The following is a 17,948-nucleotide window of genomic DNA, read 5'->3' on the forward strand; positions in this document are numbered from 1 at the left end:
TTCAATCTCTTATAAAAAAATTCATGAGAAAAATTATATGAGATATAGTTACTGACACGCCCCAACCCCGATATTCCCAAATACTAGGATTGGCACGTTCTGGCTGACACCCGAGCCTGATGGTGACGAAGCCATAAATATAACAATACGCAAGAATAAAAGAGAACCTGAATCCAAAAGTCATAATACAATAACCATGATACGGGGTATACAAATACTAGGAGACAATAAATAAGATTCTAAATTTAACATGAGTGCAACGTTCAACGATAACTAATCAGAAATAAAGGATGTACAAATATGTCCAGAGCATACCACTAAACGGAAGTACGATTGAATGATAGGACATCAATTACATATATCATAAAGAAATCATAAGCAAATGGAAGATCGTAATATCACTGGTAGGGAAATGCCTCGATGCTCGGGTCGTATTCCTCAACACTATGTCCTGAGGGGACGCAAAAACAAAGGTTGAGTGGACCATAATTTATATAAGTACTAATAATAATAAAACCCTTTTTCTTTTTTAACATACTAATCCCCTATTTTGAAAACATATATAGTACTACATATAGGTTTCTCTAAAACTCTAACATGCCATGAAAACATTTGTAGGTGATAAAACTCGTATCTAAAATGGGTATCGAAGAAAATCTCAATATCTCATAACTCAAATCAACATATATACTCAACTAGGGGTATCATAGTAGCCCGAAGGCATAATATGTCCATCACCCAAAGGTGAAGCTGTGAGACACTGGATTATACTAGTGAAGAAATATGGTAGGTACCATCACCCGAAGATGAAGCTATACGACTTTGGGTTACGCCTGAGAAGAAACATATACATATAACATAACACACCGACACTAGCCATGGCTACTGAAGCTATCTGACACTGGTTTCGCCAGTAAAGCTTTGGGTATGACATAATATAATCAACTGTGTCCTATGGCCATAGGCGTCTACATATCCGTGTTGTGTGTGTGTGTGTTGTATGATAACCCACTAGATAAATACCAAAAATATATCTCGAAATCTCAAGCCAAATCACCAAAGCTCAAAGGTTCAAAACCTCATCTCATAAATCATATATATAACATATTCGTAAATCCACGAAATTTCATTTCATAATCTTTAGTAAAACCATAAAACTTTCTAGCTCAAATCATCCTCAAAAACCATATTTATGAATCCATAATATATCATAAAGTGTAAAAGCAATAGTCGTATACCTTTCATAAAGTGGAAGTTCGACAAATCATAAATACTGCATAAACCATAAATCATGAAATCATGTTTTTCATGAATGCAATCCTAAAATTTAATAAAACATGCAAGTTACGAAGGGGTCCACTTACAAATATTCTGCTAATGGGGAATAGCTCGAACTAAGGAGGATGGGATCACTTTCCACCGAAGCACCTATACACAAATAGAGACTATTTAATAAAACTATACTTGAACAATGGAATTTAAGAAAACAGATAGCGGATTTGGATTCGGCATGTTGAAAAACCTAAGGAGGAACCTCGGGTTCCCCCACGTGCCACCACAGGCCTAGATGGGTAACTGGAAAGTTGGCCAGAAAAGTCGTCGACGCCGCCATGAACGGCGGTAGAGCATAGTACCTCCGGCAGAGGCACGTGTGCCCATGTGCCGGCCATGGCAGCGCCCATGAGCGGACCACGCGCCGATCGTGGAACTGGGCGCTAGTCATTAGACCCTACCCACCACCCAACTAACGTTTAGCGTCTTTTGAAACATGCTTTAGAGTTTGTTCTTGAAGATTTGATTGATCGGAGAATGAGAAAAACTCAGACTCGGAAAAGGGTTACCGTTCAATTTAGAAACTCTCTCTCTTGCGGGATGTGTAGTGCATTGGTATTTTGCTCCGTTGTCAACCGTTGGATCTAGACATATACGTACTTCCAAATTGTTATACTCTCTATTTTTTTCCAACTGTAGAATTACCCTCTCTTGCTCTTTAGTTCTCTGATATTTTCCAGCCCACTAGGAAACCTAATACCCGAAATTCAAAAAATCCTAAACCCCTAACTTGACAAAACTCTAGATGTGCACAAGAAAATACACAAATAAAAGTTTGTGAACATTTATTTTTCGTACTAAAGACACAGGCGAGATTCTGAAGATGATTTCTTGTAGATGACGAATAAGATGTTTAGGTGGAGTGTGGCGTATAATGGTAGTAAGAGAAAATGCTTTCTTCAAAAGACAATTCCAAGTAGAGTTTTAAACTTCTACACAAGAAAAGATGGAGACATTGTGTTGACATATTCCTAATCAGCATGATAACCAACGTTATGCATACCATATGACCGACGCATTAAGCCATGTGAAACACATGAACCCGACTGAATTAGACGGAACAAGGGTTGGAAATTTAGACGGAATTAGGTATAGATATGAATGGAGTTCATTGTTATGTGTCAACATACGTTGGGTACGGGGACTTGGACGTGGAGTAACCGAAATATCTTTGAAATGGGGTCATGTGACACACATGTGAACCCGAACTCATTGGCAAGTTTTACATCTCATCACGGGTGATGATACACAAGAATTTCGATCAAGGAGATGGCTCGACAAAATTGGCATTTTTCGGGAAGAGAGCCCTTCAAATTTATAGCCTTCAGCGTAAGAAAAATAGCATCGACACATGTCACATTTTTTTTTTATTTATTTATTGGAAAAAAAAAATAACTGAAGAAACTATGTGAGTTACATAAACAGGCTGGTCCAAGGATTTGTCTAGGGAAGGATTTTGCTCAACAATAGATACTCATCTTTCTGCTATGAGTAGACTGTTACACAACCAAGATCATTCTCCACATTGCTGGGGGCCTTCATGTCCACACCTCTCTCAGATAAGGGAAGCATCGTGATGACCCACCGTTGATAGCGCTTGAGCGCTAATGTGTACGCTATATAATTGAATGTATCCATTATCTCAGTTGTTGCTTCATTTCTTAAGAAGGGTTCTCTTAATTGATCTTCCCTTAAATGTGCAAGAAAGAGAAAAAAAAAGTGTATAGAAATCTAAAGTATTTAGTTTTGAGCGGTTGCACCGTTAACAGTAAAACGAATATAAGAAGCTTATACACTAACTTGTAGCTTGCACACCTTTGTAAGATCACTAAATCCTTTTAATATTGAAAACTTACTATGCATCTTCATATTATGAATATAATTATCAAGTTGAATTAGAAGATTCATGAGATCCATACGATCAAAATCTTGAGAATATAAATGGGCCAAAGGAACAATTTTTTGTTGCTCAAAAGATGCAAAATCGGACTCAAAATTATTCACTGACCTAGGCGCTAGTCATTAGACCCCGCCGTTGCTTGACTAACGCTTTGGCGCCTTTTGGAACCTGCTGTAGAGTTTGTTCTTGAAGATTTGATTGATCGGAGAATGAGGAAAACTCAAACTCAAAAAAGGGTTTCCGTTCAATTTAGAAACTCTCTCTCTTGCGGGATGCGTAATGCATTGCCACATTAACTGGTTTTAAATATGGCATTTTGGTCCGTTGTCAACCGTTGCATTGCCACATTAACTGATTTTTTTTTTTTCCAACTGTAGAATTACCCTCTCTTGCTCTTTAGTTATCTGATACTTTCCAGCCCATTAGGAAACCTAATACCCCGAAATTCAAAAAATCCTAAACCCATAACTTGACAATACTCTAGAAGTGCACAAGAAAATACACAAATCAAAGTTTATGAACATTTCTTTTTCGTACTAATAACAAAGACGAGATTCTGAAGACGATTTCTCATAGACAACGAATATGATGTTTAGGTGGAGTGTGGTGTATAATGGTAGTAAGAGAAAATGCTTTCTTCAAAAGACAATTCCAAGTAGAGTTTTAAACTTCTACAAAAGAAAAGATGGAGACATTGTGTTGACATATATCCTGATCAGCATGATAACCAACGTTAGGCATACCATATGACCGACGCATTAAGCCATGTGAAACACGTGAACCCGACGGAATTAGACAGAACAAGGGTTGGAAATTTAGACGGAATTAGGTATATATATGAATGGAGTTCATTGTTGTGTGTCCCCATACGTTGGGTACGGGTACATGGACGTGGAGTAACTGAAATATCTTTGAAATGGAGGTCATGTGACACACATGTGAACCCGAACTCATCGGCAATTTTTACATCTTGTCACGGGTGATGATACACAAGAATTTTGGTCAGAGCCCTTCAAATTTATAGCCTTCAGCGTAAGAAAATAGCATCGATACATGCCACATTTTATTTATTTATTATTTATTGGAAACAAAAAAAGAACTGAAGAAACTTTGTGACTTACATAAACAGGCTGGTCCAAGGATTTGTTTAGGGAAGGACTTTGCTCATCGACATATACTCATCTTTCTGCTATGAGTAGACTGTTACACAACCAAGATCACCTTCCACATTGATGGGGGCCTTCATGTCCACACCTCTCTCAGATAAGGGAAGCATCGCGATGACCCACCTTAGATAGCGCTTGAGCGCTACTGTGTACGCTATATCATTGAATGTATCCATTTTTTATATCTCAGTTGTTGCTTTATTTCTTGAGAAGGGTTCTCTTAATATTGAATATTATTAGACTGTAATTCTAAATAGCTCGTTTTCTCTTATTTATATAACCGTATATAAAGTTAGTAAGCGAGAGGTCCAATATTACGTTATATTGATATTCATGTTAATTTATAAATAAGAAGTTTTATGTTTGATTATTACCAAATATAAATTTGAACTATATTATTATAATTAGTTTATTAAGAGACTTACATAATATGGTATAAAAAAATATAAAAATAAAAAAACCTTGTCTCCATGGCACAAAAAAACATGCACATGAGTTTTTGCCACGCCCTTGCCTTGTCAAGATCGCAACCTTGCTTTCTAGTTAGTTTCTTTTACAATAATTCTAACTTTACTCCCATGTAATATCGTGATTTTTAAATTTTTATATATCAATTTTATTTTATTTTTATATCAGTGTCATACTTAAAATGAAAATTGTGAAACACTTTCACTAGTAGAACTTCAATAAGAGTTGTTTTATTGACACAGTATCAAATGTTGATTATACTCCACACAAAATTTTATTGACACAGTATCAAATGTTGATTATACTCCACACAAAATTTTAGTATTAATAAACTTATTTATCCTAACAAAAATCACTATTTAAATTTGAATTATTTTTTAAAATAACGTCTACTTTCCAAACACACCCCACAAATCCGTCGTTTACACAATTCATAAAGAATTTGGTATGTTGAAATGACTCTGATATTCAGCATTACATGATCAAGCATGAAGGACTTGTATGTAGAATATTATAGGTGAAACTTTGACGGTTCAGATAGTCAACTCAATCCTATTTCAACATTCCTAATTTGGGTTTGAGTTGGGTTTGGGTTCATGCAAATTTATTCGGATTCGAGTTTAAATTAGGTTCGGACTTACTCGAGTTGAGTTCGGGTTTGTCCAATTTTATCAAATTCAATTTTATAACACATTATTTTATAGATTAAATCTCAAATTTGAACCAAATAATGCAAAACTATTTAAAATTTAATTTTACACATCACCATTCATATAAAAAAAAAATCAAACCAAATAGTGTGAGACACATTTTTCAAGTTTCAACCATAAAAAGTTGAAATTAAATGACAAGATAATACTAATGTTTTAACCAAAAGAAACGTAAAAGCAACATTATAATTCATTTTCAAATGAAAAGCAAACAACAAACTTCACATATAGCTTTCCCAAACTTGTATCTAACTCATATAATATGAAGTGGGATGAGTAATATGTGCATGAGCAATTTGGGCTAAAAACCGGGTTGGGTTTGGGTTGATATGAACAGGCAAAGCATCAACCCAACCCAACCCAACAAATAATCGGGTTGAGATCGGGTTGTGTATGCAGGTTTTTACTTCATTCTTACACGCTTAATCAAGTTTGATATTGGGTTAGACCAGTGACAGAGCCAGGATTTTATGCAAGGAGGGGCCTCACATAAATATTTTTTTACAAGAAAGTATAATACATGCTTGGAGTTGTGAGCTGATTAAATTTTTGGAGGCACTAAATGCTTTTTTCATGTTAAAATTAACCTTCCAATATCAAGTCAATATAGAGAGTAGTTAATCAAAATTAAAGAGAATTAAAAGAAGTTAACCTTCCAATATGAAACATGCTAGGGAGATCATGCTTTTTAAGCATATTGTTAGTAAAAAGTTAAAGAGAATAGAGAAATTTACAAACCTTAATATTGTTTTGGTTGGAAATTTGGGACAAATATATATGAAATTTCAAAGGAAGGAAGAAAAGCTCAAAGTTTATTATTCTTTTGGTTGACAATGTAAAAGAATATATATATATATATATATATATTTATAAAACTAAACTAGACTTTAGATTTTAAGAGTTATTGAATAATAGTTAAATTTAGTTTTAGAATGAGTGCAGTTGGGTGAAAAGAAAAAAAAGACCTCTTATTTTAAGTATTGGTGAATAGAATTTAAGAGTTTTGTGTAAACTAAAATATATATAATACTAAGTTTATAAAAAAATAAATAAATATATAATACTAAATATTTAGAAAGGCTTAAAGGGTGCGTGAAAGTAGGCCTAGGCCTATGCTAGACATATATAGTGCCTCCACCCATGGGTTAGGCATGGGCGGATTATGGTTAACCCAGTCTGAGTTACAGCCCCATAGAATATGCATATAATTTGAAATTATTTTACCTTTTATTTTGGGAATTGAATGTTATTAGTACTTCAAAATTCTTATTTTGATCCCTAAACATTCTATATTTAAAAAAGAAAAATATACTTTTTTTAGAGTCAGTAATAGTTCTCTGTATTTTTCCAAACTGTGGAATTATCCTCTCTTGCTCTTTAATTCTCAGATTTTTTCCAGGCAATTAGAAAACCTAATACCCAAAATTTCACAAAAATCTAAAACCCATTGACAAATCCCACTTCGCTTAGCATCACAATGCTTGTATTGTTCCCCTACAACCCCGTTTTCATAGTTAGGCTGCTCTTATTTCACTAACCTCTACTATGGGAATCACTTTTGCTTGAAGGATTAAAAGAAGAAGGAAAAAAAAAAGGGCAAATAAAATATTTCTGAACATTTGCTTTCGTATTAAAGACAAATAAGAGTTCCTGAAGACCACTTCATGAAGACGACGAATATGATGTTTATTTGGCATTGAACATAATGATGTTAGTATTAGGTAGAGTCTGGAGTGAAATGGTAGTTTTGACAAACATTATGATGCTAGTGTTTTGACAAACACTTATTTATTTAATTAGTGTTTTTATTATAAAGGGTGTTTTTAATAACTGAAATGGTAGTTTTAATTCCCGCTAAATTTCAAACCTATCACTCAACACTGAATGAGTTAGTTAGGAATTGAATGGTAGGAACTGAATGGATTTGTACTGTGTTTCTGTACATTGAGTACGGGGACATGGGATTAGGATTAGGGATGTGATATTCACACATTCCTTTTTACTTATCCCACACCTTTTAAGTTTTTAGTCGTCAGATCGGAAGAATTGAGGAAGAACAACGGACATAAATTAACAAGGGGTGTATGTGAGAAGTAAAAAAGGGTGTGTGGATAGCACACCTCTTAGAATTATAAACTTCTTTATGAGATCCAAATGATTAATTAATTGTGTTTGTTTATTGTACATCGTGTGATTAGAAATTATTTTAAATTAAATATAAACAATACCTAATGAAAATTGATTGCATGATGTACAATGAATGAACACGATGAATTGATCTTCCAGATCCCCGCAAAGAGGATCCTCGTCCAAGAACATGGAAATGGAATGACCGAAATATCTCATGTGACACACATGTGAATTCAAACTCGTTGGCAAGTTTTATGGGTCATGTCGTTTCTCTCTTTTTCTTTTTGTCAATCAAACCCCTCAATATAGTCACCCTAAAATAATTTTTTTATATATCTTAGTTGAGACCGTGCCTCCCTCTCTCTCTAGAAAAAAAACTTAATTTTTGAAAGCCTTCTCGGCATCAACCCCTGGCTTCGGCTAGGGGTCAATGGCAACCCAGTGCCCACCTGTTCTCACCCTCTTCCCTTTTCTCCTTTCTTCTTCTCTATCTTCCATATCTCCCTGTTTTTGGTTCTCACCTTTTCCTTCAACTCCCCTAGTTTTTTCCTTCTTCAAACCACCATGGTTGGTGATTTAGATTTTCATTTGATGCATTTTGATTTCGGATGTTTTCATTCTAAGCATTTTGTGTCTTAGGTTGAACTGAGCTTGGTCTCAGTTTTTCCTGAGTTTATCTTAAATCTGCTTTTTATGCCTTGTTCCTCTCCAAACATCACTCATCACCGTGGATCTTCAACCATCTACCCTTGTTGCTCGTGGCGTCTCTTCTAGAGGCGCACTTCGGTGGTTCGTAGCATTTAAAGTGCATTTTGCACTATTTTGTAGGATTATGGGAACGCTCTTAGCATGGATAGCTTGCCTACCCCCATTTTCCATTCATCCTTTTAGTTCTTTGGCCCTTCTTTTGGGTGGTGAGGATAGATCTGCAGTGGTGGTGTGGCTATTTTGGTGGAGGTGATTGCTTTACATTTACATGTCTAGCTTTTACATTTGTTTGCTATTATGGGCTGCTCACTTTGGGCCCTATTTCATTGTAATTTTCTATTATAGAATTGGGCTTTTGCTTGGCCATTTTAGACTCTTTTTTAGAGTTGTCATTACCTTGTAATAGCTTTCTCTTTTTATGAAATTTACTTTGACTAACCCAAAAATAAAAAATAAGAAATAAAATAAAATAAAGCCCATCAATACGATACATTATGAAATCTACATGCGGTTGAATATTTTAATGGAGAGAGTGTTAGTTTTTCGTTCATGTGTTCCAAGTTTGAAATTTTCTAAATTATTGTAATAGTTTCAAATCCTCACCTTCCCTTAATAATAATAAATTTTAAAAAAGGGCACATTATGAAATAATATCAATTAGCAAGTGGCCCTTTACCCTACGACAGTGGTAGAAAGGTGTTAAGTCCTTGCATGACGGCATGGGTTCATATCTCATCGGTGGCTAATCTAACAAAATATATCGTTTGACCAAAAAAAAAAAACATCTATTAGAACATATAAACTAAGAAAACGTCTTATATTACAATAAAAATTCACACCAAACACATTACATAGCGGGAAATTTTATTTGAACCCAATTATCTTATTTCTACGCCTAACTAACAAGTTTTACCCACCAAACTTCCAAGTTTACCCTTAAATAAATAAGAATAAGAAAATAAACATTGGTGTTTTTTATCTATACACCCCATAACTCCAAAACTAGTACACCAGTGCACTCCTCCATTATTTCCGGCAGCCCACCCAAATAACAGCAAAATATTCTCTCAAGTTAGTCAACGAGTCAGCTTGTTAGAAACCCTTATCAGCCCTTATTTATAATTTCAGCATAGGTTTTCGACTATATGTTTGCTTGTTTGAACCATTATCTAGGAGTTGGCTATTTGCATAAATTATTAAAACTAACAAGTTAGCTTGCATAAATTATTAAAGCTTCCATGTCAGTCAGTGTCTATTTAGAAGAGATAGCAACAAGGGTAAGAAGTTTTCTTCTAAATAGACAAAGCCTTTGTCGCCATCTCTTCTAAATAGACGACACTAACTGACATGAAAGCTTTTTTCTCTTATTGCAGGACTTTGTTTCATGTCCAACGAATTGGTAAGAAGTTTTCTTCGCTCAAATTATAGATGAGGGCCGCTAGGGGTTTCATGCAACAAGGGTTTCTAGCAACCTTACTTGTCGATGAGCTCAGGAGAATATTTTGTTGTTATTTGGGTGTGTTTTGCTGGAAATAATGGAGGAGTGCATATGTGTGCCATTTTTTTGAGTTATTGGGTGTAGAGATAAAATCACCAATGTTTATTTTCTTTTATTTTCTTATTCTTATTTATTTAAGGGCAAACTTGAAAGTTTAGTACATAAATTTTTTTAATTAGGTGTAGAGATAGGATAACTGGGTCCAAATAAAATTTCTCTCATATAACGTCCAATCATACTACAAAAGAAAGCATACATACCAAATATGTAACTGATTTGTTAGTTAGTCCAATCATACTACAAAAGAAAGCATACATACCAAATAAGTAACTGATTTGTTAGTTAGTACCGTCGCGGTTTAAAAAAGAAAGAAAGATTTGTTAGTTGATTTTCAAACAGAAGAAAGAAGTCAAAGTATTTTTATGAACATAGCGTGTCGTTATCGTGTTTTGCAAATGAATACTAAAAGCTACATTAGGGTTTCCAACATTAGTACTTAAAAGTCCATATGAATTCTATGAACAATGCGTGCTCGGCACCATCAAACATGGACTGTCTGCAAGTACTTCATCATCAATGCTTGAATCATCTTTCACATTCGTTGCTTCTCCAACTTCGTTTGCAACCCTTACGGCAGTCAGAGAGGGATTTTAGTTCTAATATTGAAGGAAACTCAACAAATTAATGAAAGTGTCGTTTGCTTCCTTCTTCCTTGTGGGCACTTTCCTGCCGGTTTTACTTGCGGAGCAATCAAGCTATATAAATCCGAATCACTGTGACTACCGCCAAATGAACGAAGAGTTGGATTTCTAAACGGATTCATCGTGCAGGATTGCTGAATATATAGTCTTGTAGTTTGTCCCATATGCCAGAGAAAGATAGAGACAACGAGGAAGATTTTTACAGTTCGCCTGCACACGTTTTCCCCGAGTTCAATTCCGCATTCTCAAACGCACTTGTATAAAAGAAAAAACAACCATGTTGGTTGGGACTTAAGAAGTTGTGTCCATCCAGTTGAAAAGGATTAAGGATTCTTTTGGAATCGAATTCAATGGGTCCCTCGTGATTACCCAGAGTAGAACTAAAGGCGTGTTTACTAATTCGTAATCAAATTAAGAGGAATTGAATTGATGAGGAATTTGAATGAGGAGGAATTGAAATGAGATGGAATCAGAATCAGATTCCTATTTATTGAAGTTGTTTAATAAATAAGTCTGGAATCAGAGTAGAAATGATGTTGAATCCATATAAGTTGTGTCTAATTCAGTTCAATCGGAATGAAAACTAGCTTGATTACTAAAATATCCTTAATTTATAATAGACAATTTTTTTTAAAAAAAAAAAAAAAACAATTTCACACTAGTATATGTGTTTTAAAGAGTTAAAACTCAACAGAAATTTCTGGAACCTCCACGGTTCCACCAGAACCCTCTAAACTATACTCTCCCTCTGCATCCTCCTCAATTTGTTTCTCCGATCATCCCTAAACACCAACTCCTGTTACTCATGACGCGTCAACCTCCCTCTGCATCTCCCTCCCTCCCTCCATTCGGGTTTAGATTTGGGTTTTTTGGGTAGAACTTTTGGGGTGGGTTGGTGAAGGGTATTGGCACTTTGGCAGTCTGGGAGGTGTTGCGATGGTATGTGTTGGTTCAGGGATGGGGTTGAATCTGAAAAGGCTGTTTCGGTCAAAAATTCTAATTTCGGATGTTGGTTTTCTCGCGGAATTCAAATACCTTATCCAAGTCAGTAATTCAATTCCGGGAATATCAAGAGTTTGATTCCTGATTTTGGGTGGAGCCCACTAATATTTTGCATTCCTAAAATTTGGTAAACGCCAAAATCACCCACAGAAGAATTCGATTCCCTTTTTTCTCCGTATGTGTAAACATGCCTTAATAGGTTGAAATGCCAGGATTGGGGCCTGCGACCAGAGTTGGGGCAATGAGTTGACAGTTGATGTGGTAGATCCAACCCAAGGTTACCCTGCATTTGCAGGATTCTAATCTTGAAGCCCAAGGTTACCCTGCATTTGGAAGATTCTAATCTCAATGGTCTTAATGTAAATGTACAAAAAAATGGGACAATACTTGGGTACTCACTGGGAGAGAATTGGATCCACTTCGGACTTTAGTGTCAGGAGCCTAGGAAATCATCCAGACCACTGATTGGTGTGTAAAAGAAATCAAAGCTGTTGGTTTTGTGTGGTGAGCTAGGAAAATGAGTTAATGGGGACCATTGGATTGAATTTGTGCAGCCCAGATGATTTGATTCCTAAGCTCTGGACACTAAAGTTCGGAGCAAATCCAATTCCCACTGGGAGTACCCAATTTACTAACTTCATAATGTGGCCCAATGGAAATAGCTCACCTGTCTTCTTTAATAGTGCCCCAAACATTGGTTATCTTTGTAACCAAACATCAATCATCTTCCTCACTCTCAAGCCTTGTTTTCTCCGTGCACCCCAACAGCAACCCCATAAAAAAGAACTGGAGTGGGATTGGTATCTAAGAAGCCTAGTTGGGATTGCCATCAAAGAGATGGTTGACGTTGGACTCGTCAGCGAACAAAGGGGTTGGGGTAGTTGAGGTCATCAGAAGAGAGATGGGTGGAGTTAGGGTTGTTGAGGAAGGAAGGGATTGGGGCGAGCTCGCCAATGAAGAGAGGGTTTGGGGGTGGGCTAACCGATGGAGAGAAGGATTGTGGTGGGCTTGCTTAGAAACTAAGGGATTTAGGGTTGGTCTCACTGAATAAAAGAGGTGTTGTTCTCATTAGGAAATAGAGGGATAAAATCGCCGGAGAAGAGAGTGGGTTGTCTGCACAGGAAGAAGATGATGTTTGTTTGGTTACGAAGATAGTAAAAGTTTTGAGTGGAACTCATTTGACATGTGTTAAATATGTATTGGGCCATGTAGGATTCTCTTTAGTTGGGTACTCTTCAGTGAGTGGAAAAGGAAAGGGATCCTCTCCGGATCCCTTCCTCCTAATTCACTAAATCCGGAGATCCGGGGCATTGAAATTTGATCCAACGACTAAATCTATTATAACTTTTAAGTGAACCCCTGTTTGTAACCGTTTGATCAAATTTCAATGGCCCTAATCCCCAAACTTGGTGAATTAGGAGGAAGGAATTCGGAGAGGATCCCTTTCCAGTGGAAAAGGATTCTCGCCGAATTCTTTTCCTGGGGATCACGTGATTATGATCGTTCATTGTACATCGTGCGATCAGAAATCATTTTAAATTTTAAAATTTAAATTAAATATAAATAGAACTTAACGAAAACTGACCGCACGATGTATGAGGAACAGTCATGATCACGAGATCCTCTGGATCCCTAGAAAAAGAATCCGGCGAGGATCCTTTTTCTCAATGAGTACCAAAATATTGTTCCAAAAAAAAATTGACTAAAATAACATTGAAACGCTAAACCATAACATTCGTTTATAAATGGTGGTACAAACAACAACAGTTCAATTACTTACAAGTAATCATTTGAAATACCAATTGGGAATATATACGAAAATACCTCGGAGGTCCTCTGGCTCATATTTAAAGGTTGGTGCTATCTACACATTCATTTTTACTTTTTATACATCTGTGTTAACTTCTGTCGTTTAATCTCCTTCAATTCATTCTATTTGACAGAAGGCTGGTGTAATCTACACACTCAATTTTACTTTTCATACACGTTAATTTCTGTCATTTAATCTTCTTCATTTCATTCGATTTGACGGCCGATAATTAAAAAGGATAAGAGATGTTTTGATTAGTTGTGGAAGGCTCCCGCGCCATTGTCGTGCAGTTTAATTACTTATTATGACTATAATCTGTACTATATACATCATATGGTATCTACTCCTATTCAAAGCTGCCATTTTTTTTTTTAATGGATAATCACTGAGATTCTAGGTAGGAGCTATGATCTTGTGCGTTAACTCGGCTGGTGAGGGAAGGTCTCATTGTAACAATTGCAGACTCGTTCGCTCCGGCTTTTAGAGCAGCTCTTCCGGCTTCCAGGAACCTCTTGACTGCATCCTCTGCGTAACTGTTGGCTTCACGCACTGTCATGGTTTTGCCGATATCAGGGTAGGTTTTGAGGACATGATCGCCATTAAGCTGGGATGCAAGCTGGATCAGCTCGACTTGGAATTCTGAGAGGCTCGAATCTTCTCTGGGTCCGCCTGGCCTCAGTGACTTTGTCACCTCTGGAAGAGTTTCTGTAACACAGAAATGGATGACAATTAGCATTCAGAACGGAAAATGCAAGGGTGTTAATCAGAATGGAAAATGTAATCAGAAGGATTTGTGCAAACCTGGACAGTCATGACGAGGAGTACTGCGGAGGGTAAAATAATTCTCGAAAGTACCAGCCCATGCATCTCTCTTTGTGAGGAAGTTCGACTTCAAATTGAACAGCTTCTTTACAGTGGCAGGGATAGAAGAATGCTCAAATTGGGAATGTGGCGTCGGCCCTGTTGGCTCATGGATCACTGCACCAAAAATACCAAAAGTCAATAAATAAGCAAAAGGCCCGAACTTAAAATCTCATAGAAACATAAACAAGTACATGCCGCATCAAGCAAGCCAACTAGCTAATGTCTAGCAGTACTTCCCTTTCTATAAGGTTGAAAGAGTTCCCGCCTTCGAATCCTCTCTCCCCATTGATCGACAAATGATAACAAATCATGGTCTCACAACATAGAGAGGAAGGGAAAACAATATCCAACGACATGGTTCTTCATGCAAAGTTATGTTGTCCGAACATTCGGGACAGGCTGAGGACAGTGAATATAAGATTAAAGAAATGATATCGATACAAAGCTTAAGCTTGATCATCCTAATGAGGGTTTTCACTGACTTGAAATGCATAGAATGCGATTCCAGAAATATCATGACCCAATTCTCACAGCTTGGACAAATAAACCATAGGAAAAAATGTCCCTGTTGGTGGCTCACACCTAAACAAGGACAACTTTGTGACACCGAAGAACACTGTCTTCAAATCGAACCCTCCCTCCCCATAACAATGTGCATTGACGTTAAACTGTGAGATAGACAAAAACTAATACACCAGTGTAACGGACACTCAGACCTTAATTATTCAATTAATCTAAAACATCATAATCTACCAATGTCAAATAAATTACAGTTATTTAACTATAACACTATTCATTAATCAGCAATTTGCACTCAATCAAAATAAATAAAAACCACTGGAAAAACCGAGAAGCGGAGAACTCACCGGCACCCTTTTCGACCCATGGCGAGACGAGTATGGTCGGCACCCGCACACCCAACCGGTCAAACCGGAAATAATACGGTTCGTTCCCCTCCATCCCATCCGGGCTCGGCACGTCTGAAACCGGCGTCGGCACGTGGTCGTAAAACCCGCCGTGCTCGTCGTAAGTAATCAGCAATGCCATTTCTTTCCACTGCGGGCTCGCCCTCAGCGTCTCGTACACCTCCTTCACGAACCTCTGCCCGCGCGCCACGTCATGCGACGGGTGGTCGTCGTTGGCGGGAAGCTCCTTGACGTCGAAGTACCTCTGCTCGATCACCGCGTAATTCGGCAGCTTCCCGAGCCGAGCGTGCCGCTTGAAAGTCAGCGCGTAGCTGTGGAATTTCGTCACATGCTTCAGTTTCCTCAGGCTCTTGAAGAAGAGAGTGGCGGGGATGTTCTGGTAATATATACCGAAGTCGAGGTCATTTTCGTCCAGAGAGTCGAAGATCGTTTTCTGAGGGAAGCCGTGGATGAGGTCCTTGCGGACGTTGCTCATGGCGCCGTGTGACGTGGCCGAGTGGACGTAGAACCGGTTCGGCTGAGTTGACGCCGGTACGGAAGCAAACCACCGATCGAACACGGCGAATTCGTTCGCCAACTCGGTGTAGACCGGGAGGACTTCAGGCTTAAACCCGCTCATCACCGTTCTCGCCATCCCCTCGCCCATACTCTCCGCCTGCTGAGCGAACCCGTTCATCGGAGCCGGGTTCTCGCAGCTCTCGTTCGACCCGAATATCTGTTCTCGAATCGCCTGAAACGAGTGGCCTGGGTCGGAGTCGACGAAGAAGGCGTCGCTGGAGACGCGGACTCGGGGCGAGCCGGGTTCCGAGACGGAAATCGGGTTCGATTCGTTCCCGTTCAAGCCGTCGATATCGGGTCGGGTCGCCTTAAGCCAGCCGAAGATGTGGTCAAAGGAGCGGTTTTCCATGACCACGACGACCACCGTTTTAATGGGTCCCTTGATTTTGGGGGTTTTGCGTGCCGCAATGAATTGAGTGGAGACCAACAAGAGGTGGAAGAAAAAGAGAGCCCAGGTGATGCGTTTTCGCCGGAAAGCCATTGCCGGGGACTGGAACTTGGAGAACCCGGTAAAACCCACAGAGATAAAGCGAAAGGCTGCGGCTTTGAAGTGTAAATTGTATGTATTTGTAGAGAAAAATGGTGGGAAAAGGTATATGCTTTGAGGATAAACCACCTTTCGAGTCGTTTTCTTCTGAATCCAACACCTCAGAGAAAGATAAGATAGCGATCGTCGAGAAAGACTTTGTCTGAGACTTGTCTTGGGAAGACACTACTCTGGGGGAGTTGTGAAATGGGACATTTTTTTTCTGAGATGGAGTTGGAAACACGTAAGGCCATAAAGCATAAAGGAAGAACTGAGTTAGGGCCGAGTGGCTTTTCGAGAAGCAGAATTTTAAACTTCCGAGGGCATCTTTCATCAATTTTTGACCATCAATCAAATAAATCGAAATAAATTAAATAACAAAAATTAACAAGAACAAAGTTAAAATTAAGTGCACGAATAATACTAACCCACTTTAATACAAAGAAAAAAAATATAGTATTTGCCTATATTTTTTCGCTTGTTTTATGTCTTTCGTTTGGATATCGAACGCTTTAAAATATCTGTTGTTAGTAAGATGAGCTAAGGTTTGTTCTTTACTGATTAAATATTGCGGTTGTATAGAAATACTCGTCATCACAAACTATGTAAATTAATTAAGTATAAGGCCACTTGTAACATAAATATTATATACCCGTGACGTGCTATTCATTCTTATTGGAACAAATGTAGAAGAAATTAAGGACGGCTGTGCCGTTGATGCATGTGAGTTAGTCCAACATTTTGTTTTGCATACGAATGTCTGGATACGATACCTTTCACACATTACGTGCAGGGACGATACCAGAGATTTGTATGAATGAGGGCATCCTCAAATAACAAAGTCACAATTAAAAAACTCAAGAATTTATTGAACAAAACACTATATATTAATCTATAAAGTTTTTCATATAACATATTACAATATTTCTTGACACGTTTTCATGTTTTAAAAGCGTTGTATGACAACATCATTACAATATCTCTTTTTGTAAAAATAACCAAGTTATTATTAATTCATTGATCTCTAAATTAGAAAGCTAAATTTTAAATTGTAATGCTAAGAACGAATTAATGAAGTAAAGTCAAAATACCTTGTGAAGTAAAGTTTTTGAGTTGAATTTTGATATTAATTGAACTCCAACTGTCTATATACTCTAAATTCAATTGAGTTTTAGTAGAATGAAGGAGGAGGAAAAACTTGGAGAAGATGAGGAGAATAATTGTTTTGCCGTGGTGGGATGAGTTTTGTGAGGATTAGTAACCCAGGGTTTGGAAAACAAGGAGGCGTAGTTTTTTTTTTTTGTTTGCAAATGATATTATCTACACTAAAAAAGAGGCGAACTTAGCCTCACAACTGAGATGCGCAATTATATTAACTTTTAATTAAATTTTCAAGGTCATTGGGGATGAAAAACAGTAAATTTAGGTTAGTTGTAGTTTAATTAGATTGGAATGCAAACTATACATTTTTTTTTTTTTGTAAATCTAGACTTACGCTAGCTCTGTCCTTGAGTAGGTGGGCACAATTTGAATTTTACATGCAAGAGTCTCGCTAATTCTGTGAGAGGTGTCGCATACAGATAGTATAACCGAATAAAAAATTAGAGAAAAAAATTAAATTAAGTAATAACTAATCAATTACACACATT

General features: G+C 37.3%; 1 protein-coding gene and 1 long non-coding RNA gene across 2 annotated transcripts; both read right to left on the reverse strand.

The window, feature by feature from the left end:
• Window positions 1–2,662: 2,662 nt before the first annotated feature.
• LOC125468551 lies at window positions 2,663–3,546 on the reverse strand. Its single transcript, XR_007250953.1, has 2 exons — window positions 3,341–3,546; window positions 2,663–2,948 (listed from the first exon to the last, which is right to left on the reverse strand). It is a non-coding gene; the product is annotated as an uncharacterized LOC125468551 (long non-coding RNA).
• A 10,108-nt stretch (window positions 3,547–13,654) lies between these two features.
• LOC103939231 (non-specific phospholipase C1-like) lies at window positions 13,655–16,547 on the reverse strand. The gene is made up of 3 exons (XM_048564764.1): window positions 15,156–16,547; window positions 14,227–14,403; window positions 13,655–14,130 (listed from the first exon to the last, which is right to left on the reverse strand). Exons 1-3 carry the CDS (start codon window positions 16,252–16,254, stop codon window positions 13,808–13,810), a joined length of 1,599 nt encoding a protein of 532 aa, XP_048420721.1. The 5' UTR covers window positions 16,255–16,547; the 3' UTR covers window positions 13,655–13,807.
• Between the last annotated feature and the right edge of the window lie 1,401 nt (window positions 16,548–17,948).

This window comes from the organism of the source record quoted next, unplaced genomic scaffold (assembly GCF_019419815.1).
Source record: "Pyrus x bretschneideri cultivar Hongxiangsu unplaced genomic scaffold, Pyrus_bretschneideri_v1 Contig39, whole genome shotgun sequence".
NCBI classification, from domain to species: domain Eukaryota; kingdom Viridiplantae; phylum Streptophyta; class Magnoliopsida; order Rosales; family Rosaceae; genus Pyrus; species Pyrus x bretschneideri.

Bases quoted from the DNA above. Each gene is read 5' to 3' on its own strand.
- LOC103939231 (XM_048564764.1), bottom strand. From the start codon at position 16,254: ATGGCTTTCCGGCGAAAACGCATCACCTGGGCTCTCTTTTTCTTCCAC. The intron at 14,404-15,155 runs GTGAGTTCTCCG...TTTTTGGTGCAG, and splicing joins ATGGGTCGAAAAGGGTGCCG to TGATCCATGAGCCAACAGGG. The intron at 14,131-14,226 runs GTTTGCACAAAT...TCTGTGTTACAG, and splicing joins TCCTCGTCATGACTGTCCAG to AAACTCTTCCAGAGGTGACA.